Consider the following 24,666-nt stretch of genomic DNA (forward strand, 5'->3'; position numbering starts at 1 on the left):
GCAGTTGTGTGAACTGCTGTGCCAAGATGGTTAGTGGCTAACGCACCTGCCTACTAAGCAGGAGAGCCAGGTTCGATTCCCACACTGGTACAAATTTTCACTTGCCACTTCAGTCTATGTACATAAAACAGGTAGGGATTTTGACATGGATTTCAGTAATAGTTAGAGTAATTCATGAGGAATGTTTGTGTGTATGATTTCCAAATATTTCGTGCTGATCAACTGAGTTACTATGAAGTGAAGTCCTCTGCCACTGTGGAAACGATGCATTTGCCGTCTAACAGCGATAGGCGTAAGGCCGGCCAGCTGCCGCGCTGACAATATCTGCCTAAGAAACATACTGCATCTGTAATGAATGTTTCAAAGCAAACTAATACTGGTAACTGATACAGGATTACGCTTCCATTGTTTGGGATCATGTTGCGGTATCCCGTAAAATACCCACTGAAGCTTTCCAAAGAGCAATTCGACATTTGCGTAACAACAATAGTCCTATGGCCGGCTTTGCTAGTTTCTTCTCTGGAGACTACCGTCAAATCTTACAAGTAATCACAACAAGGACGAGAGCAGACAAAGTCAATGCACCTGCAGTTAATGTAGCTTGTGAATATAACTCCAAAAATAAATGAAAAATTACCATAGCTAATGCGAAATTACACGAAAATTTAAACTTAAAAAAAATTAAAACATTCTCGGCAGACTTAGAATTCCAAGGACCAATATCCTGCCCGTATCGATATCGATAACAGGCAAAAATCATGGAGATTCTCTATTCCTGGGATCGATGAACCATCTATCTATGTATGTACAAAATTAACATCCTACGGAACCTCGGAGTGCCCATACCCTTTCTAGTACCATAGTAGTTATTTCCTCGTTTCCTATCATCCATTCCCTTCTTGTAGTTAGTGTTTTTCACATACACCTTTCCTCACCAATTCTACCATTTCTTGTCTAATCAGTCTTCTGTAACACCATTGTTTTCTCACAATTTACAATTTTAGTTTCGCACAACGCCATGCTACAGACGTACATTCCCACAATTTTCTTTCGCAAATTAAGGCCCATATTCGATAGTAGTAGACTTCTTTTCGCAAGGAAACTCTCTTTGCCCTTGATAGTTTTCTTAAATTCTTCTTGTTTCATCCATCACGAGGTATTTTGCTTCGTATGTAGCAGAATTCCTCCGCTTCTTATATTACATGGTCCCGCAGTTTCGATGTCAACGTGTTCCTCTCAGTTCTGCCACTCATAAATACTTTCGCCTTTGAAACTTCCTGGCAGATTAAAACTGTGTGCCGGACCGAGACTCGAACTCGGGACCTTTGCCTTTCGCGGGCAAGTGCTCTACCAGTGCTACTGGCGGAATTAAAGCTGTGAGGACAGGGCGTGAGTCCTGCTTGGGTAGCTCAGTCGATAGGGCACTTGCCCGCGAAAGACAAAAGTCCCGAGTTCGAGTCTCGGTCCGGCACACAGTTTTAATCTGCCAGGAAGTTTCATATCAGCGCACACTCCGCTGTTGAGTGACAATTTCATTCTCTAATCTTTCGCCTTTCTTTGGTTTGATGTATTACTTTACTGCTTCCATTAACTTACTAATTTCCACCGACAAGTCAGTAGCCCTGTATAACCCTGCCTGTCTCAGAAAATCCCAGATTCACATACTAGATGGGTTTTTATTGATGACAGGTGCCACGCACAACGACTCACCGTGCTTTTGTTCACTGCCAGGTCTCCATACTGCAAGTGCCTATGAATATCTGCACTGCTTTTTTCCGCGAAAAGAAACTCAATGGCAGCTCTCTGCTTTGGACGCACCTATGTTACAAACGCCATTTTGAAGGTTACGTCTAGCGATGCCACATACCGGAACTTGGATTAAAGTATAGGGGCTGAAGTGGGAATTTTCCACGATCTTCCACAACAAATTAATTCAGTCAACCAAAACTGGTCGAGAAAAAAGTATTGCATTGTTTACTGCATGCCCTCCTAGATTACTCTTCCCTCCACTTATTTGCCAAAAACGGCAACGAATAACTCGCAAAATTACCATTACTGGAAAATACACCACTTAAACTTATCACAGAAAATTCTAAATGAGCTAAGTGTTTCAAAAAGTTATCCCGATTCCATAAAATTCAGTCTTCTGCGTGAATGAAGGCAAAATCCCGGAGTAAAGTTTAACATAGACATCAAAACTATACGTTTACCTTGGCAAAAATCGTAATCTCGCTCGCTCCCCTATGTACGTAGCGTGCAGATAATACAGCCGGCCGGTGTGGCCGAGCGGTTCTAGGCGCCTCAGTCTGGAACCATGCGACCGCTACGGTCGCAGGTTCGAATCCTGCCTCGGGCATGGATGTGTGTGATGTCCTTAGGTTTGTTAGGTTTAAGTAGTTCTAAGTTCTAGGGACTGATGACCTCAGATGTTAAGTCCCATAGTGCTCACAGCCATTTTGAGCGATAATACAGCACGGTGTTTGGCGTTCTCCGTTTGAACAGTTGCAGTTCAGTTACAACCGTGTGGCGTGATTTTTGTTGAGAAGTACGGCATTGCACCTCCTACAGCTCAAAGCGTTTACCGATGGAACCAGCAATATGGGGATATTCACAGGTCGCCCCGGGGGCGGGGGGTCTTCCGAGACTTAGAGCACTTTCAACAGAGTTTTGCACATAGTCCATGGAAATCTACTCGTCGTACCAGCCGGAATTGAGCCATTCCTCATTTGTGTGTTTGGCTTGTTTCGCGGCGACGTTTGGGTTTCAAGCCGTTCATTATTCAGTTGCAATAAGGGTTTTATAGTGATGAGAAAGCCGGCCGTTGTGGCCGAGCGGTTCTAGGCGCTTCAGTCTGGAACCGCGTGACCGCTACGGTCGCAGGTTCGAATCCTGCCTCGGGCAGGGATGTGTGTGATGTCCTTAGGTTAGTTAGGTTAAAGTACAGGGCTATTACAAATGATTGAAGCGATTTCATAAATTCACTGTAGCTCCATTCATTGACATATGGTCACGACACACTACAGATACGTAGAAAAACTCATAAAGTTTTGTTCGGCTGAAGCCGCACTTCAGGTTTCTGCCGCCAGAGCGCTCGAGAGCGCAGTGAGACAAAATGACGACAGGAGCCGAGAAAGCGTATGTCGTGCTTGAAATGCACTCACATCAGTCAGTCATAACAGTGCAACGACACTTCAGGACGAAGTTCAACAAAGATCCACCAACTGCTAACTCCATTCGGCGATGGTATGCGCAGTTTAAAGCTTCTGGATGCCTCTGTAAGGGGAAATCAACGGGTCGGCCTGCAGTAAGCGAAGAAACGGTTGAACGCGTGCGGGCAAGTTTCGCGCGTAGCCCGCGGAAGTCGACGAATAAAGCAAGCAGGGAGCTAAACGTACCACAGCCGACGGTATGGAAAAGGCTAAAGCAGAAGCCTTACCGTTTACAATTGCTACAAGCCCTGACACCCGATGACAAAGTCAAACACTTTGAATTTTCGGCGCGGTTGCAACAGCTCATGGAAGAGGATGCGTTCAGTGCGAAACTTGTTTTCAGTGATGAAGCAACATTTTTTCTTAATGGTGAAGTGAACAGACACAATGTGCGAATCTGGGCAGAAGAGAATCCTCACGCATTTGTGCAGCAAACCAAAAGTTAACGTGTTTTGTGCAACCTCACGGTTTAAAGTTTGCGGCTCCTTTTTCTTCTGCGAAAAAAACATTACAGGACACATGTATCTGGACATGCTGGAAAATTGGCTCATGCCACAACTGGAGACCGACAGCGCTGACTTCATCTTTCAACAGGATGGTGCTCCACCGCACTTCCATCATGATGTTCGGCATTTCTTAAACAGGAGATTGGAAAACCGATGGATCGGTCGTGGTGGAGATCGTGATCAGCAATTCATGTCATGGCCTCCACGCTCTCCCGACTTAACCCCATGCGATTTCTTTCTGTGGGGTTATGTGAAAGATTCAGTGTTTATACCTCCTCTACCAAGAAACGTGCCAGAACTGCGAGCTCGCATCAACGATGCTTTCGAACTCATTGATGGGGACATGCTGCGCCGAGTGTGGGAGGAACTTGATTATCGGCTTGATGTCTGCCGAATCACTAAAGGGGCACATATCGAACATTTGTGAATGCCTAAAAAAACTTTTTGAGTTTTTGTATGTGTGTGCAAAGCATTGTGAAAATATCTCAAATAATAAAGTTATTGTAGAGCTGTGAAATCGCTTCAATCGTTTGTAATAACCCTGTAGTTCTGAGTTCTAGGGGACTGATGACCTCAGAAGTTAAGTCCCATAGTGCTCAGAGCCATTTGAACCATTTTTGGTGATGAGGAACAACAACGTGTAGAATTCGGTGGTTTCATTCTGGACGTGACGATGGAAGATAGCACTTCCTTTCACGTTCAGTGATGAGGCTGCGTTCTATTTAAGTGGAAAAGCGCGAAGCACCTCAACTTAATAATATGGGGCACACAGAGGCCACGTACCATGGTCGAAGATAAGAGAGACCCACCAAATGGCCATGTACACTCTGTCACAAAAAAGACGCACCACTAAGGAGTTACGTAAATTATACATACAGGTACTGACGGAAAATATAAATTGTAAACTTTGGAAGCTGTTGGATGAATATGTAACGCTGCAGCGTAATTTTACCGCGCAGAAGGCAAAGAAAGTAAACAGGGAACATGTCGGTACCATGCCATGCATTCGTTGCAAATTTCATTCCGTGCACTCAGTTGGACAGTAACTATGCCATGCACGTGAACAACATACGCAGATCTCAGCATCTGAGACGTGTAGCTGGGCTCAAAGAAGCCGGTTGGAGTTACCGGCAAATCGCTCGTCATCTGAATGGGAATGGTGCCGTTATTCGACGATGCTGGCAGGAATGGGTGAATCTCGACTGAATACAGCTTCAAGAACGAAGCAGTCGACCTAGGGAGACGACAGAACTTGAGGATCAAGCAATAGTCAGAGAGGCACTCAGAATCTTGGATTCATTATTATCATCGATCCGAAGAGCAACTGGTGACCACAAGAATTATTAATAGGTGGGCCACAGAAAGGAGGCTGAGCTCACGCCGTCCCATGCGTCAACTACCTCCGTACACCAATAAGCCCATGTGCAGTGGTGCCGGGCACATTCGTCCTGGCATCTCATTGAATGAAGTAGAATTGTCTTCAGTGGTGAGTCCCGCTTCGAACTGAACCCGAATACCAGCGATTACGTGTTTGGAAACGCCCCAGACAGTGGTGAGGTACCAACCTGACTATCGCCTACTATATAGCCCGACAGCCAGGAGTGATGGTCGCCGGTGACATTTCATTTCATAGTCGATCCCTTTAGTTGTCATCCGCTGTACCCTTACAGCACAGCGATATGTGAACAGTATTTCACAGCCTGTTTTGTTGGCTTTTGTGGCAAGCCACCCTGGGCTTATATTTCAGCAAGATAATGCCAGCCCGCACACGACGAGAGTTTCTAGTGCTTGCCGCATCTCTCCCCAACTGAGAACGTTTGGAACATTATGGGCAGGGCCCTCCAACCACCTCGGGATCTTTGCTGTGTCGTCCGAACAAGACACTGGCAGGGCAAAAGCACCACAGGCGCAAAGATGCGAGCTGATGCCGGTGCCATAGACTTGCCACTTGCGCGAGTTCCACCAGCGCCACGGGCGGCGCTGAGGATGAAGATATCGACTCCTCGGTCAACTGCCGGCCGACTACAATCCGCCAATGACCGGAGACACCGGACAGAAGCCTAGTCGGGAGGTAGAAGAGCAGCTCTCACCCACTTGGTTATAGATCATTGATCAGGGCTCTTAGAATTGAACAAACAGTTTTAATTACACTTGCTATGCGCCGTGAAGTTTACCTACGATTATTTGCACTTAGCCATTGAGAGCATTTTTTTGTGGTATACCGGTCGCTGTGGCCGAGCGGCTCTAGACCCTTCAGTCCGGAAATCCGCTGCTGCTACGGTCGGAGGTTCGAAGCCTGCCTCGGGCATGGATGTGTGTGATGTCCTTAGGTTAGTTTAAGTAGTTCTAAGTCTATGGGACTGATGGCCTCAGATGTTCAGTCCCGTAGTGCTCAGAGCCATTTGAACCGTTTTTGTGGTATATTACAAGCAATGTTGCAGACTTCCTTATTCAACTAGTCACAAAGGTAAGTAAACTTTTTTAACTCATTTGTGTGACTTCGTTACTAATTTGTTGGATTGTTGTAGAACCTTCGTTCTCCTATCCTGTTACCTGACCTTGGGACATAGCTTTGTAATAGTGGCAGGGAAAAATTGTCTTGGCAGTGTACTGCACCAGAAGGCGTTTCACGAACTCACAGACTCGGCCTACCGTAACAACTGCAGCAACTCGGCCTCCCTACCAGCAGCGATGAGGCCTGTACAAATTGGCGACGAGAGATTACAAAACTGGCGACAACGGTTTACAAAAATTTTGATGATTTAACCCACCAATTTGACAGAATCTGGCACAATCTCCCTAGAGACGACATCCAACAACTCTGTCACTCAGATGCCAAGTCGAATACCTACTTGCATAAGGGCCAGAGGTGGACCAACCTGTACTGATTCGCTCAATTTCTGATGCTCTTTCTCTTGAATAAATCATCAATTTAAAAAAAAAATTATAATCATCTGTTTGTCTGTACACGTGCGTCACATCTACCAATTTCCGTCCGATTCGAAAAGTTCCTTAGTGGTGGGTCGTTTTTCTTCCGAGGTTTTCCGAGAACCGCGCGACTGCTACGGTCGCAGGTTCGAATCCTGCCTCGGGCATGGATGTGTGTGATGTCCTTAGGTTAGTTACGTTTAAGTAGTTCTAAGTTCTAGGGGACTGATGACCAGAGATGTTAAGTCCCATAGTGCTCAGAGCCATTTGAACCATTTTTTTCCGAGAAAAGATTTGCGGCCCGTTCTTTATTGAGGAAAAGATTGCAGGAATCACATACCCGAATATGCTGAAGACATAGCTTTTTCCACAATCGCGAGAACGTATTGAAGATTTCATTTCTCAACCAGAGCATCGCCGCAGTGACATCATCATGTAATGAGCGTCTACCAAAGCTGTCTCGGCCACGGATAGACTGTAAAGGCCCCTGGTAACAATCAAACTTTGCCAGATATGACGATGTCTATCCACAATTTTGTCAAACAAGGACGCAGACGTACCAACTGAGACTGCTAAATTTAACCTCACTTTTGAAGCAATTGTCATTGTGTCGCAGTTGCCGCGCGGGACTAGCCGAGCGGCCTCAGGCGCTGCAGTCATGTACTGTGCAGCTGATCTCGGCGGAGGTTCGGGTCCTCCCTCGGGCATGGGTGTGTGTGTTTGTCCTTAGGATAATTTAGGTTAAGTAGTGTGTAAGCTTACGGACTGATGACCTTAGCAGTTAAGTCACATAAAATTTCACACACGTTTGAACATTTTTTTTTTTTTTTTGGTCGCAATTTGACACTAGTTGGAATGGCTACCAGTGTAGAAAAACTATTTCTTGCATTGACTTTAGCACTATGTATAAGAAAAAATAAGAAAACAAGACGCGGATTAGTTGAAATCGAGAGGCAAATATACGCATGGAAACCTGCGAAATGAAAGATTACCCTCAGAACCTTATGATTAGATCAACTTTCTTCGGCGGACATTCCAACTTTTAAAATTGGCAATCACACTGAAAAAGAAGAAACCCGTATACGAAAATGTACGCTTATACATCGTCCGTCCGTGGAAGAAACGGAGAGCTTTTTTTTCTCTGTTGACTCCCACTTGTATATTGTGCGTAGAATACTGCAGTTCTTCTTGAAGTCTTCTTGCGTAATATATGGTTGGGCAAGACATCACACCTCTACCACTCCGTAGCCGCCAGTCCACTTTTTTATCCTTGATCGTAGTTTACGTAGTTGTGGAAACGCAAGTTACAGAGAGATAAATTTTAACAAAATCCTTTTCCTCTAAACATGCCAAGCGTAACATCAACACAAACAACGTCCGCCACCTAGTCAAATCTGCCGTTAATCAAAATTTGTCTCGGACACGCCAGGCAGGATCTATGTTTGACGAACGCGTCAAACAGAGCAGCACACTGCCGAAAAATCTGAAAAACTAGTATAGTTTGACTAATTGTTTGATCGTGCACGGGCGCCTTAACTGTCGTACGGATCCCGCAGTGTACCATTGGCCACCACGGCCGCCTGATATCTCGATACGTGATTTTTCTTTTTTTGTTGTTGGTGTTTGTGAGTGACTCCGTCTGTATGCCTCCTCTTCCAACTGTTTTGGCGAAATTCGACGCCACATAACAACAATAAATGCAGGAGCTCTTAACGTGCTCTCGGAAGTATGGGACGAGTCAGAATATCGCCTGGAGATTTGCCGTCCGCCCGGCGGTGGGCACATTAAAATTTGTGAGAATTAGATGAAAACATGCTCATGAAAATATCCTAAGGCTGTATAAACAAGCATGTAAAATATACCGGGTGAACAAAAAGTCAGTATAAATTTGAAAACTTAATAAACCACGGAATAATGTAGATAGAGAGGTAAAAATTGACACACATGCTTGGAATGACATCGGGTTTTATTAGAAAAAAAAACACCCCATATTGCTAGACGAGTGAAAGATCTCTTGCGCGCGTCGTTTGGTGATGATCGTGTGCTCAGCCGCCACTTTCATCATGCTTGGCCTCCTAGACCTCAGTCCGTGCGATTATTGACTTTGGGGTTACCTGAAGTCGCAAGTGTATAGTGATCGACCGACATCTCTAGGGATGCTGAAAGACAACATCCGACGCCAATGCTTCACCATAACTCCGGACATGCTTTACAGTGCTGTTCACAAAATTATTCCTCGACTACAGCTATTGCTGAGGAATGATGGTGGATATATTGAGCATTTCCTACAAAGAACATCATCTTTGCTTTGTCTTACTTTGTTTCGCTAATTATTGCTATTCTGATCGGACATTTTTTGACCGTTTGTATTTTTTTGGTTCTAATAAAACACCATGTCATTCCAAGCACGTGTGTCAATTTGTACCTCTCTATCTACATCATTCCTTGATTTATTCAGTTTTCAAATTTATACTGACTTTTTGATCACCCGGTATATCCTCGTAAAATAGGGTGGTTCTTCTGAAAATGAAAACAGTGTAGTCCTGTGCATAAATTAAAATTTACCCCTTCATTGGTTTAGAGAGTCTTGTGAAATCGGAGGAATCTTTTTAGAACAGTGGAATGCGCTCTGTTTCAATGGCATATATATGTGTGTGTGTGTGTGTGTGTGTGTGGGTGCGTGGGTGGGTGGGTCGGTGGGTGGATGTGGGTGTGTCCAGTAACTCACTGTGGGCTCTCCCTTACTTGCAGAGATCGCATCGAGAAGTTCATCGACGACAACAAGGCGCTGATGCGGCGGATGTACGGCGAGTTCCAGATGACTACGGAATATGGCCCGCCATACGAACAGCAGCAGCAACAACAACCAGGACGGAAGGGGCGACGCAGCGTGAAGCGTGAGGCGGGTGCAGGGGCGGGGGCGGCGGGAGACGGCACGCAGAGCGGCCAGCCCAGGCACACGCCCCCCGGTGTACCGGACCTGCACGCCGCCCCCGGACCAGACCCCACCGCCCCTGAGAACTCGGGTTCCGAGTCCTACTTCGCCAAGCTGCGCCAGTCCAGGCAGTCCTTCCGCGGCAACAACAACCAGTCCGAGACCGGCAGGTAATCTCGCTATAAGCTCGCCAGGATAAGTGGCACCAGCAGTTTATTGCATGTCTGCTCCAGCCGCCGCTATAGCCGCAACTACCAAGACTGGCCCCCTCACCACGCTAACAGTGACACGGCTGATGTTCGCCGCAAGATCTTAGCTACTCGTGACGCGCATGCGCACAGGTGACCGTCCTCTTACCGTGACTCAACTCCTGTGATAGCAGATAACAATAGCTGTTTTACTTAGTTTTACGTTATGTAGAGGGAAAAGAAAGCGACACCGCAACAAAATCAGTTGCAAAGTACAACATTTATGCCATATTTAAGGAGGTTTGTTAAGCCGGGTTCACACACGCAACGAAAGTATCGCCACAAGTCAAGTCATTCTGGAGTGGCGCTGTGAGCTGCCGTTCACACAGGACGCCACAAATCCTTCGTAATTGCGCAGTTTGCAAAATGGCGTCACCTGTCTCAGCTGATTAAACGGCTGTACATATTACTAAATAAGATGTTTTGGAAACATAATAAATGTAAAATATTACTTACCATAGTGTTTCTCGTCTCTCTTGTCTCGACTACATGTTTTAAGAACCGGTCTGCAGCTTCAAACCAAGCAAGGCTGGGTTTATAAATACCGTCTGTAGACGCACCACACTTAAGTGATTTCAGTACTTTTTTATGTTCATTCATGTAAGCATATCGAATACTTCGAATTTTTAATTTTGTTGTAGCTACATCAATTCCAGGTACATATTCACGCATACTGTTTACTGTTTCAATTAATGCAGCATCTCTCAAATTTCTGTCTTTGTATGATTCGCTTTTGTGGTTCCAAAGGCATTCTCGTTCTTGATACACCTCCAAGAATCTCATAATTGTTGCTGCTGACCACTTTTTCGACATATTAATAGCAAACGCACAAACAAAAGCACTATCTACGAACGAATACTCACTAGAAAGGTTTCAATCCTGCCGCGAGGTAGCAATCGAATGACGTTATTCGATTGTGGAGAAGGCAAAATGGCGCAACAAAGTAGAACCAAGTTCAACTTTTTGTGGCGTGACAGAAGTTGCGCTTCGGGTGCCACCGAAAGCTAAGAGTTCACACATGCAACTGCAATTCGACTGCAGTTCGCCATTAGCAGTGGCGATACTTTTGTTGCCTGTGTGAAACCGGCTTTATTCTCAGTGGTTTTGAAAGTCGATAGTTCTGGCAGTGTATCGTTCTCATTAATCGATAGTACTAGAAGTCGATATTTTAGGACCATGATAGCACAGTAAATGCGAGCAGACATTGAAGGTCGATTCACACTTGACGGGCTGGGATAGTACGTCACGTCACGTCAAAACATTTCACAATAATTTTTGAGAATATTTCTCTTGGAGAAACAGCGATCTGTCTCAAAATACTTTACACTGGATTAAAAATAGTCTTGACCGCAATAAAATGTTTAGTTACAATGGTTACTGGTTTCGGTGGGAATGAGACCACATCCAAATCATTTATATCATGAAGGTAGGCGGTAGTTGTGAACGGAGCAGGTGTTATGCCTCCAGGAATCTCAACTAACCCACCACCGTCTACCATCACGGTGCAAATGGTCTTCAGATGGTCACATTCTGACCGATACTGTTAACCGTTGTAAATAAATATTTTATTGCGGTCTGGACTGTTTTTAATCCACTGTAAAACATTTAACAATGTTTTTCAGACGGCAAATTCACACGAACCATCAACGGAACGCAATGGGGCAACAGATCAGGGTATCTCAGGAAGAAATTTTTGACGTTGGTTAAAGAGGTGTTGAGATCTGCTAAATTTGAAGTTAATTTTCACGGGCGTCACTCATGTTATAGTACTGCATTTTGTGCTTTTACCTCTTGTCACTGAGTCTTTGCTAACTTACATTGCAAATGTTTCATGACGACTTGGATGTTTTTCCTATTTAATGTTGTTCCACAAGTTGAGTGAGACATTTGGAAGCGATAAGTGCTTTAGTTTTTATAACAGCTGGACAAAGAAAAAGCCCACACTGAGAATATATAAGAACATAAATTGGTGAAGCAGTTTTCATTGAATAACCTTTCTTTGACAGTGAAAACGTCATCTCTATTGAAGGAGAAATATGTAGTTTCATTGACGTTATTTGATACCCAGAAAGAAAATAATAATGAATTAGGTAAACAGACTTCATGTATTGCATTATAACTAACGTTTGATGTGTATGTAAGAATATATTTTCGCTGGCAAATAAATGTCTATATGTTTAAGAAAACAGAAATGCAGGTAAGTTGCTATGAGCAGTATAGTGAACACTTTATATCGTACCCAAGACAGTCACAAAGCCAACACCGGCCACAGTGCCGGCCGCTGTGGCCGAGCGGTTCTAGGGGCTTCAGTCCAGAACCATGCTGCTGCTACTGTCGCAGGTTCGAGTCCTGCCTCGGGCATGGATGAGTGTGATGTCCTTAGTTTTAGTTTAAGTAGTTCTAAATCTGGGGGCCTGATGACCTCAAATGCTATGTTCCATAGTGCTTAGAGCCATTTGAACCATTTTGAACCGGCCACAGTAGTACCAACTATTCTGTGGTTGACCAAGAGACTGAAAGAATGGATTACAAGACAGAAGAAATTATTCAGAGAGTGAAGGGGGAGGAAAACTTAATTATGATGAGGGACTGGAATTCGATAGTAGGGAAAAGAAGAGGAGGAAATATTGTAAAAGGTATGCTGGGAGAATGGAATGAAAGAGGCAGCTGTCTGATAGAATTTTGCATGGAGCATAAATTAATCACGAAAGAAGGTTGTATCAGTGGAAGAAATCTGGAGACACTGGAAGTTTTCAGATTGATTATCTAATTTCGAAAACAGATTTTGAAGTGTAAGACATTTCCAGGGGCACATGTGGTCTCTGGCCACAATTAATAGGTTATGAAATGCACATTAAAAATGAGACACTGTAAAAAGGTATGAAATTAAGGGATGGTACCTGGATTGGTTGAAAGAACCAGAGATTGACGAAAGATTCAGAGGGAGCATGAAGCAATGAGTGACGGAAATAGGGGAAAGGAGTGCAATATAAGATGAATGGGTAGCTTTGAGAAATGAAATAGTAAAGGCAGCAAAGGATCAAATAGATAAACCGACGAGACCTAGTAGAAATCATCGGATATCACAGGAGATACTGAATTTATTTGGGAAAAGGAGAAAATATAAAAATGCAGCAAATGAAGCAAGTGAAAGGAAATACAGAAATCTATAAAATCAGATTGACAGGAAGTGCAAACTGGGTGAGCAAGAATTACTAGAGGACAAATGTAAGTCTAAAGAAACAGTTATAAGTAGAGGAAAAATAGATACCGCCTATAGAAAAATTAAAGAGCCATTTGGAGAAACGAGAGCCATGTGTATGAATATCAGGAGTGCAGACAGAAAATGAGTACTAAACAAAGAAGGGAAATCTGAAAGATGACATGAATACCTATACAGAGTGTCTATACAAAGGAATTGGACTTCAAGGCAATATTATAGAAAGTAAATGAAGAGGTGATGGGATATGTGATACTGTGAGAAGAATTTGACACAGCATTAAAAGACCTAACTAAACTGAAACCAGGCTCTTGGAGCTGACAACATTCCCTCAGAACTGTTGATATCCTTGGAAGAGCCAGCCATAGCAGAGCTATTCCATCTGGTGTGCAAGATATATGAGACTGGGGAAATACCTACAGACTTCAGAGAGAAAGTAATAATTCCAGTTCCAAAGGAAACAGGTGCTGACAGGTGGGAATATGGAAGGAAGGAAGGAAGATTGGTTTAACGTCCCATCAACAATGAAATCATTACAGACAGAGCAGTAGTTCAAATTGCGATGAGAATGGGGAGGAAATAGACAATGCCCTTTGAAAGGAACCATGCTGGTATCTGCCTGGAGTAATTTAGGAAAATAATGGAAAATCTAAATTTGGAGTTTTAGACATGTGTTTGAACTATCATCCTCCCAAATACGATTCCCCTGCACTAACCAATGCACCACCTCATTCTGTGTGTGAATTTAATAAGTCATGGTTGCAAAATACTGACACCCATTATTTACAGAAGAATGTAAAGGCTGGTAGAAACCAGCCTCAGAGAAGGTCAGTTTGGATTTTGGAGAAATGTGAGAACATGCGAGGCAATGCTGACACTGCAACCTATCCTAGAAGACAGACCAAAGAGAGGCAAAACTATGTTTATAGCATTTGTATACTTGCAGAAAGCATTCGACAATGTTGACTGGAATACACTCTGAAAGTAGCAGGGGTAAAACCCAGGGAGTGAAAGGTTATTTACAGTTTGTACAGAAACCATACTGCAGTTATAAGATTTGATGGACGTGAAAGGAGAGAAGTGGCTGAAAATGAGTGAGACAGGGTTGTAGACTACCCTGGTGTTATTCAGTCTGTACACTGAGCAAACGGTAATGGAAAATGTGGAGATGGAATTAAAGTTCAGGGTGAAAAAATAAAAACTTTGAGGTTTGCTGATGACATTGTAATTCTGTCAGGGATAGCAAAGGACTTAGAAGACCAGTTGAATGGAAAGGACACTGTCTTGAAAGGAGGATATAAGATGAACATCAACAAAGGCAAAACAATGGAATGCAGTTCAGTTAAATCAGGCGATACTTTAGGAACTAATCTAGTAATGAGGCACAAAGAGAAGTAGATGAGTTTTATTACGGTATATTGATAATTTTTACTTATGGACCGTCTGACAGCAACTGAATAAAACACAATTTTAGTGCAATACACGTTTCGCCTTTATTTTCTGCAAGGCATTATTAGTGGCAGGTTGCGTGGACAATTTCTTACATATTACGCTCCTGTTGCATTTTTGGTGTTGTTCTTCTTCTTATGATCGCCAATTTGCGGTTTTTTCGACATTCCACAGCACTATGTACTGAACGGTCCATAAGTAAAAATTATCAATATACCGTAATATTACACGCAACTGAGGAAGACAGGACTACAAAAGTTGTAGATGAGTTTTGTCATTTGGGCAGTAAAATAACTTATGATGGCCAAAGTGAAGAGGATATAAAATGTAGAATGGTAATGGCAAGAAAAAAGCATTTCTGAAGAGAAATTTGTTTAGATGCAGGAAGACTTCTTCTGAAGGCATCTGTCTGGAGAAGGCATCTGTCTGGAGTGTAGCCTTCTACAGAATTGAAATGTGGATGATAAGCAATTCAGATACGAAGAGAATGAAAGCTTCTGAAATGGGGAGATGCAGATATGAACCACTTACTAATCACAGTTCAGGAGATATGACATCATGAGTATGAATACGTGAAAAACTGCCGTGTAATCAATTATGTTGAAATTTATTACTTCTTTCTTACTAATCCTATTGATAACATGTTTTGAATGCAGTAGCCACATATGCCACTGAATGTAGCTATACAAATATGTCATTGTGCAACACACAGTTCAAAAGATATGACATCATAAACACCGAGACGCAGGAAAAAAATGCCACATCGTGCATGAAGTTTTAATACATTTATTCTTTACTTCTAAGACACTCCTACAATCTAGTCAACTTAAGGAAATTCCTGACTCTTGGCAGCGTTTTTGTTATGTTTCAATTGCAAAGCACAAACTGATGTAGGCGAAAACAATAGACCTATGAAAAGCCATTGCCATCAAGAAATTTACAAAATCATGTTGTAGACACATGAAGTATCTGCATCCAGCATGCAGAAACTGGTTCATAATTTCAAAAGTGTTTTTGGCAATATATCGTAATAAATTTTTTGATACTATGCTAAAAACACAGTTCTTTTTTTTTTGTATTCATTACTAGTAGAAAATTGGCAAAATCAGTACCCAGGAAATGCCAGATTTGTCAGCTAATCTGGGAATAAAGAACCTTAAATATCAACAGAGTCTACAAGAATGTAACCCGACCCAATTTTAATTTAGACAACTGCCAAATCCAAATTAAAGTGCACAGGACTCATTTTATTCCAGCATCTACCATTAAGATGATGGCCACCTGTTAACAGTCATATTCCAATGAAAATGCCATTAAAAGTATTCTGTGCAAAGTTTTAAAATCAAATTTGCTGCCTAACAAAATATCTTGTTCTTTCCATATTCACTGACCAGACTTTTATGTGTTCATTTATTAGCCCTTAGACAACTTCCACAGTAATTATATGTCATGCGTTTCACCTGTTTAAATACACTTTGTACTGGCCAATACATCCATACATATTTGCATAACGATATGCATACACTCTCTACTTTGAGATGGAAGGGTGGACAGAAGAGAGGAAATCATTGCAGCTGCAGCAAATCAGTCAGAAAACCAATGGAAAAAATACTCTTGAAAGAACAGACTGGGTAACACCAGTTATTGTGTCCCTTAAGACTCAGTACTTGGCCAAATTTACCTTGACATTCCTTGACAGTCTACTAAATACATTTAGGGAATTCTCAACAATGGCAGTGTTTTGGTAATTCAGAGCTCAAAGTCGCCAGGTAGTTTAAAAAGGAATAAAGAAACAATTGATGCTAACTACCACGCATTAAACCAAAGAGCCCATGTAAATCACAGCTGTATGTTTCAGAAAATTTTTAAAAATAAACAAAAATAATTTTAAAAAATTTAGTTTGTGATGTGAATGTAAAATGACTTGTTCCACATCATTACAATTTATCGTGCAAAATGTTCTATGGAACATGAAACTAACTATAAAATCTTTGATCTCCAGGTGGGTACTAGACTAGGTGTACCACACCAATGACTGGGTTTTCTTTTTCCCTGTCATTTCCACCTCACAATGACTTCACTAATCATTCATCTTCACTTGTGTAGCTCCTGCGAAATCTCTCTGACAGAATGACCGAACTCATGGTCTCCTGCATTCAAACATCATAGAAACTCACTTTATACACTGCAGTCACTTTTTCAGCCAGTAAACATACATATGCTACTGCTGAACTGCAACTTCAATTACATACCCTGGCATTCATTACCTAATATCACGCAGGGCATTTTCTGCAATGTATTTGGTGACATTTAGCCACACAGTGTCTACCATCCTTATCTACTTTGTGGCATAGGGCTGCTACTGAAGAAACAGTCACACTAAACATTTTGCATCACGTAATGGATATCTCAATTAGTCTTACTTATTAACTGTTTCACAGAATATTGTATTACACTTTTATCATCTACCTACATTAATTATAATATTTATATAGAGTTCTGTAAATTATTTACCAATTAATGCCTACATTAATCCATTATAATGTTATTTCCTGAAAGATGATGGGATTATTTTTTAAAGTTGTTGAACTCTGTTCTAGGGTTGATGCTTGTGAGTCTAAGGTTGAAATCGTCACACCATACTGGGCATCAAACAGCGCTGGCAAAGTTCGAGCCATAGTCAACACACAACATTTTGAACAGGCCATTCATCAGGAAGTATGCTCGTGAGTATTCGATGAAAGATTTTTTTTCCTTACTTATTGATGCCCATGACAATCAAGTGTCTTGTAATGTATTTAAGTATTTAGCATCAATTACATTATTTACAACATAAAAGTATTTGTTGTTGTTGAGTCTGCCATCAGGTAGTCATGGATCATGGAAGTAAACCCTGCCAACAACTTTCAAATGATGTTGTGGATATTTTCTGAAGGTTTTGTCATAAGTAGACTAAAATTTTTGTCAGATAGGGTTTTCATACAGATATGTGAACTGCATGCAGAATGTCTAGCTGTGTGGCTGATGAACTCTAATAATATTCATAGAAATATGAAACTAAAAGAAAAAGTGCAAGTGAAACAAATAATAAATATCAAAATGTCAGGAAAAACTTCTGTTTATTGTGATATATTGTTATATTTTCACGCAGATGAATGTACGTAAGTATAGAGCTAATGGTATAGCAAAAGGGAATAGGTCACTCAAAACTGAATGTAAGAAATGTATGCAGCACCACATGGGAATGAAGTAAAATAATGAACAACAGTAGATGATAATATCTCACATTGCAGCCCATAATTTTTACTCCCTTGCTTGTTGCATATCTCTCTTGATGCTAAACTATGAGTGACATATTCTTTTCTGCTGTACTTTTCGCAGTTCTGTTCCTTTTCATGTGTACTTTCAATTTTAAACTTCAGAAGAAGAAATAATTTTGAAAACTCAAAATCTTTGATCATATCGTCAGCATTGTTTTCATCATCATTTTGCAAGTTAGCTTTCTGTAATATTTGAAACAGGTACTACAGAAAGTGAAAGTTGTGTTGACAATATGATCAAAGCAAGTAGAAAGGTTAATTTTTTATTGTATTTTCCTAATGTTGTTATTAAAAATTCGACTTTTTTCTGCCTTTTTTCAGTATTTGGCAAATACATTCACATCCATCTTGTATGGTCACAAAGTGTCTTGATGGGTTTATTATAACATCATTTTAAATAACTTTCCTGTTTCCCCTACAGTCATCCGAGATTGAACTGCTCCATGACAAAATTTTCTCTTTAATTTTTTCAGAAAGACTTTCCCTAACTTATGGAAAGAAATGGTGTTCCAAAGTAATGATATGACTAACAAGTATCTACCTTTTGTGGCTATCAAGAATAATTACTTAACATGAGTTTCTAGAAGTTCTAAAATTGAGATGTGTATCTCTTTGCTGCAAATATCTCCACCTGTAAGAAAGTCTTATCCTCTCCCTAATGCCTGGATTGACTTATCTCAGTTGATTAACTCTACTAAATGATGCAACACAAACTAAAATGTGCACATAGTGTACTACATATATAATGAATATTATAGAGTCAATATTTTACACATGAAAAAGCTGAAACATTTAATCACATTTCAGAAAGACCAAGCCTTTCAATCAGCATATTCTTTATAGTTTGCTGCTCTGAACGTTTTAATAAAATAAAGTAGAGGGAAGATAATGGAAGGAGTGAAGGTAACAACTCACCAACTAGTTGAGTGCCAGGCAATTGATAGAGAACATAGAGTATTGTTAGCATTCAGATGAATCCTTCTTCAGAGTTATAAAACACTTGTGCATACACTAGCAAGGCTACATTGGAAGGGTTTGTCTGAAGGTTAGCAACACTCTGAGTCTAGTTTATTTGCCTACTAATGCTGAATCAGTCCTTCCAATAACCATTTGTCTTCTGATTTCTTCACATTTTTCTGCTTCAGCCACTACATCTTGACTGTTCTGCACTTTCTCTTTATTTTATTTGTAAATGACATATCTCAGTAGTTTCTAATTTTCATGGATGAATATTTTTGAACTTCCTTCTTTCACCAATCAACTGAAGTATTTTTTCTGTTACCCAAGGCTCCTTCAGAGTTACCTTCCTAGTACCTACATTTGTTGTCTGACTTCTATGATTGGCCTTTCCAGAGCTGTCCATTCCTTTTTACCTGAACTGCTAACATGGTAGTCATTATCACAGTGTCTACAACCCCAGAGAAATTCAAAGACATCTCATCAAGCCTCCATATTTAAGCATCTTACTTCTTTGCACAGTGATGCTTCCAGATGAGTCTCTTAAACTTCAGCCTACTCTTCATCGTTACTAACTTGTGATCCAAGTCTATATCTGTTCCTGGATTTGCCTTACACCCCAATACCTGATTTTGGAACCTCTGGCTGACTCTGATGTAATCCAGTTGTAATCTTTCCATATCTCCAAGCATTTTCCAAGTATATCTCCTCCTCATGCGATATTTGAAGAGTGTAACCACTATTACTAGCTGAAATTTATTGTAGAAGTCAGTTAGTCTTTCTCCTCTCTCACTCCTACTGCCAAGACTATATTCTCCTGTAACTCTTTCTTCTATTCTTTCTCCTAACAATGCATTCTGATACCCCATAATTATTAGATTTTTGTCTCCTTTTACGTGCTGAATTGCCCATTCACTATCCTCATATACTTTCTGTGCCTCTTCATCTTCTATGTGTGATGTTGACACATATACCTGAACTATTGTTGTTGGCATTGGTTTGCTGTGAGTTCTGATAAGAACAACTCTATCACTGTACTGTTGCCAGCAACTCTCTGCTCTGTTTCTGTATTCAAAAAGAATCCTACTCCAATTATACTAATTTCTGCTGCTGTTGATGTTACCCTAATTTTGCTCATCATAAATCCTCATCTTCTTTCCATTTCACTTCACTGATCCCCATTGTATCTATTTTCCTTTTTAGATTTTCTAGCTTCCCTATCCCATCCAGACTTTCCATTCTCGAACTCAGTGTGCCTTCCTAAAACTGGTGTCCAATCTTTTTCTAAAGGTTATCACCCTGAGATCTGAGTGTGGGATTAATTAGAAATCTTTTGCCAATGAAGAAAGCATCATGTGACTTTCAATTACAGGCCACATGTCCTGTGAATGCCCGTATGTGTTTAATGCAATGATTCCAGTGCCTTCTGCATCCTGTTGCTACTGGTTACTGGTGGTTCTTTCACTTTTTAGGGTCAATTTGTCACCCCAAGGCCAAGAGGTTATCCTGAAACTCTGTCTCCTTCCCCACCTTCTTTGAAAAAGCTGTTGACAAAATCAAGATGACTGCTTACACCAGAAATCTTGGACTGCTACTGCTGATAATTTTTATTGAAAATTTAAACTGTGGATGAGTTCAAACCCAGGGTGCAGAATGTTTTGAGTATTGGCACCATTCCCACTGCAAATGAGAGTTAATACATGTGCAAAAACCTATATTCAATCTGTGATGTTAGCAGACTTAATTTAAAACCTCATGCTACCCATCCTAGAATACTGTTCAACTGTGTGGGACCCATACCAAAAAGGATTAACACGGGGTATTAAACATACACAAATAAGGGTAGCAAAAATGGCCACAAGTTTGTTTGATCCATGGGGCATCATCACAGAACCTGAACTGGAAGGTACTTGAACACCAACTATCCTGTGAAAGTGCACGTTTGCAAAGTTTCAAGACATTGTATGTAGTGAGGAATCTAGGTATTTACTACAACATACAATATATCATTCCTGTAGGGATGAAAAATGAAAGATTAGACTATTTACAACACATACCAAGGAATGTTCCTGATCTGTTCTTTATTGCACATACACTTGCCGTAGACCTTGTAAACCTACAGGATTAAATAAAATTCAATTCAATTCAGTACAAGCAGTCACTCTTCCTATGCTCCACATGTGAATAGTATGGAAAGAAATCCTAAGATGTGATACAATGGGAAGTAATTTCTGCTATGCATTTCACAGAGGTTTGCAGTCTATAGCTGTAGATATAATTATGGATGTAATAATGATATCAATAATAATAACCCACCATCACACCCAGTCTTTTTATCTCTCTCCTTTTCTGCTATTCCCCCCCCCCCCCCCCTCTGCCCACCATCTAACCTGCAGCACTTCAGTGTCCACCACCCCACCACACTCTCCCTCCCTCTCCCCACCCCAGCCCCCAGCCTCCACCTTACCCCCACCCAGTCACCACTCCCATCATGTACTGGTGCTGCTGCTCGCAGTGTGGTTTCAGTTGCCTGAGACTGCAGTCATGTATGTGAGTTGCATTTGCATGTGTGTGTGTGTGTGTGTGTGTGTGTGTGTGTGTGTGTATCGTATATTGTTGACGAAAGCTTTAATTGTAAGAGTCCTTTTCTCGTGCATATCTGTGACTCAGCATCTCCGCTACATTGTGAATAGCAACTTCCTTTTCATAATATTGTTACATTCCATCTTGGATTTTCCATTGTTTAGTAATAATAATAATAATAATAATAATAATTAGTAGTAGTACTAGTAGTGGTAGTAGTAGTAGTAGTAGTAATAGCGGCATGATGGTCATAATTATTCAGTATCAAATAAATTATTAATTATTATTAGAAATAATTTAAAAAATTAATATTTGAGTTCAACATGTCATTAGTATTACTGTATACGGAGCACTAGCTCAATTACACAAAGATGGGAAGAAAACGAGCCACACTCTTGTTGACAAGAACAAACGAACTTTCATATGATGTAACAGAGAAAGCACTTAAAAACATTTATCAGTGTCACTGGATGATGATTTTGGTCCTGTTGCTTCTCCATATATGTCCTTTTGTCTTTCTTACAAACTGTACCACCCATCAGTGGAGAAATATTATAAGTGCCAGCAAAAGGGTCAACAAAACACACAAAGAAACCAGCTAGACAAAGCAGTCATTAATTTAAGTATCGGTAAATCAAAGTATTCAGCTCTGAACATTGTTGTAAAAAGAAATGTATTTTCTCTTTCACTGTGTCTTAACATAAATAAGTAAAATCAACTTGTATGAATCAGTTTCAAGATAAATCTAACATGTAATAAAAATAAAAGCATGTTCATAGGAATACTAATAAACAAACATTTAAATCTTTTCTGTATGTTTTTATTATTTAGTCCAGAGCCATTTTGCATATGGATAACTTTTTGATTATTAAGAGTAAGATTAGTATTTTATGTGCTACTGTGTTCTTTTACTCAGAAAACTAATTTACTGTCTTTTTTTATTTTACCAGGAAAACACAGACAAAGAGGTGCTCTGGAGACTGTGGATGTGAACAGAAGTATAAATGGCACAGGTTACTTGCATATGATCCAGATAATGACTGCAAAGGAATATTTATGGATTGGTTTCTCTTCCCTTCCTGCTGTGTTTGTCGCTGCAATCCCCTGTTTGATAAAAAGTGATACTACGAGGCTGCTGCAAATATGTTCTTGACCACATTGCAAGAAGAAACTGAATACAATGATCTTGCATGCAGATCTCTAAATCTTGGAGCTTGGATAACTGTTGCAAGGAACATACATTGTAATGCAGTGCTAGCAACAATTTTTTGTCCATCTTTGTGTCTATGCCTGTGTGTGTGCATGTGTGTTTGTGTGTATGTCCGTCCTGAAAGTCTGTGCCAAACTTAGTCAAGAATTATACCTGAATGGTGACTTTAAGAACTGTCTGTAAGTGTAAATGTAAATTATGTTAACAAGTGTTAGATGGCAGATACTGCAGTGGTAAGTGCCACAACATCCTTCTGCTGATGACAATCACTATTGTTTACACGTAAGGTAGGGAATTGTGAATGCCATGTCGAGACTTCTTTCTGTGAAGGAGGCATTAAAAGTTATCTATCAACATTTGGTCATATTTGTTTCTCAGAGTTACTACATCATCTTCACATGTCTCTGCAGGAATTATATTAGTATGCAGAGCAACTGTGGCCATTACTATGGAGTCTTATTTTCCCTTAAGTAAATGCTCCAGTAATTGTAGATGAATATTTAAACATATCAATCATTGGATAACTGATATATTATATAACAATGTGAAGAGTCTTTCAACTACATCATAATATTCCGCTGAACACAAAATTTTGTGTCTGTAATCAGATCATGAATCAACATATTCCAAGAATTGAATATATATTCTGCCTAAAGTAAGTTTCTGTTATTTGGATGATATACTGTGTATAGCTTAATAATTTTTTAGCGACGTACTCTGAAGAAGTGCAGGTAGTTTGAAAAAGCACAGAATTGGTAACATTTGTAGCTACCACTTTATGCCTCAGAAGCTGTACCTCAGTACCAGAAAAGTTACCAGGCGATTTACTAGTGAAATATATTATCTTGAAGTGGGACTCATCCTTTCTACTATGATCACTGTACTAATTGCGTATCCCACTATCATCAAAATGCCATCTTCCTTGCAGCTGCAGTAACAATGAAACTTTCTCTGTGAGATACTTAAACATACTGTCATACAAGAACTGACACATTTAGCAATATTAAGAACTGACATCTCTTGTTTTCATCAGTTATCTTTTGTAATAGGAACAGAAATTTAATTACACGGTGTTTACCAGTGTGCAGCTGCAATGTCAAACATATGCACATGTTTTACATTATCCCACCCGTAGCATAGTCTTACTTAAGATATTTTAGTCTGAAGATGTGTCATTTAGCCATATACTGTACTTAAGTTATTTTAGTTTGTTAAATATTGTTAAAACTTTAATTGTTTCATTGTGTGGCATGTGTTATGTGTCTAGCTTTAGGAGAATTTGCTTAAAATTGGCTTTTCATGGATACCATTATGTTGTAAGCCTTCCAAACATGAGAGCTCTTTGTAAGAAAATTTTCCTATGCCTAAAAGTTCGACAGAATGTGAGCCAAAGTTTTCCAGTGTGTCAGTGATTATATGGAGTTAGATCTCTGTAACATAACAAAGAAATATTTTAGTAACCAATATTAATGTTGTACATTGTAGAATACCATTTTATTTGCTTGTTTATTTTTATAATTCCAACCAAAAACAAATATAAATTGAATGTAAATGTTCACAGTCCTATGTTAGTTTAATATCATTTATTGTTTTAAATTAAACTTTATTTACTTTGGCATATCATTGAATTTTAAAACAATTTTATATTAGAATTTATATTGAAATAAAACTCATGAAAATCCATTCATGATTACCAGCGTTACTTAATAACAATTATCCTCTTTTACCTACATTTTTTGTTGAAATATGTGTTTTCTTTTAGCTAAACTTCTTTACTTTTTCTCCTGAAATCTTTACCACATCATACACAGAATCTTCATTATTGTTCTTGAGTTCTCTGGTTCCAGTTACGTTTCCCATTACACGATTGTGAATGCGACAAAGTGTAATGCGTCCGTAACAATTTATCACATAGCTGCGTGTTCATCATTTGCACAAAAGCAAAGGTTAGTTGTTAATTTTATAAAAGATGTAAAAACAAATCCACCTCTCAATGTGCATGTTTTGAAGATTGTCATTGGATGTGGATGCCTCAGCTCTGTTTTACTAATGTCAGTGCAAAGAAGTACTCTGCCAACTTTCTTGCCATGTTATGCTTCAA

At 40.2% G+C, this 24,666-nt stretch overlaps 1 protein-coding gene across 1 annotated transcript in view; it reads left to right on the top strand.

The window, feature by feature from the left end:
- LOC124594951 (protein spaetzle 3-like) overlaps positions 1-24,248 on the top strand; it is a 199,584-nt gene extending 175,336 nt beyond the window's left edge. Inside the window, exons 3-5 of the mRNA XM_047133461.1 lie at positions 9,395-9,748; positions 17,096-17,221; positions 22,306-24,248. Of these exons, the coding sequence (XP_046989417.1) occupies positions 9,395-9,748; positions 17,096-17,221; positions 22,306-22,477 (652 nt within the window). The 3' untranslated portion in view covers positions 22,478-24,248. The remainder of the gene's footprint in view (positions 1-9,394; positions 9,749-17,095; positions 17,222-22,305) is intronic.
- Positions 24,249-24,666: the final 418 nt, after the last annotated feature.

Source organism: Schistocerca americana, chromosome 2, assembly GCF_021461395.2.
Source record: "Schistocerca americana isolate TAMUIC-IGC-003095 chromosome 2, iqSchAmer2.1, whole genome shotgun sequence".
In the NCBI taxonomy this organism is placed as follows: domain Eukaryota; kingdom Metazoa; phylum Arthropoda; class Insecta; order Orthoptera; family Acrididae; genus Schistocerca; species Schistocerca americana.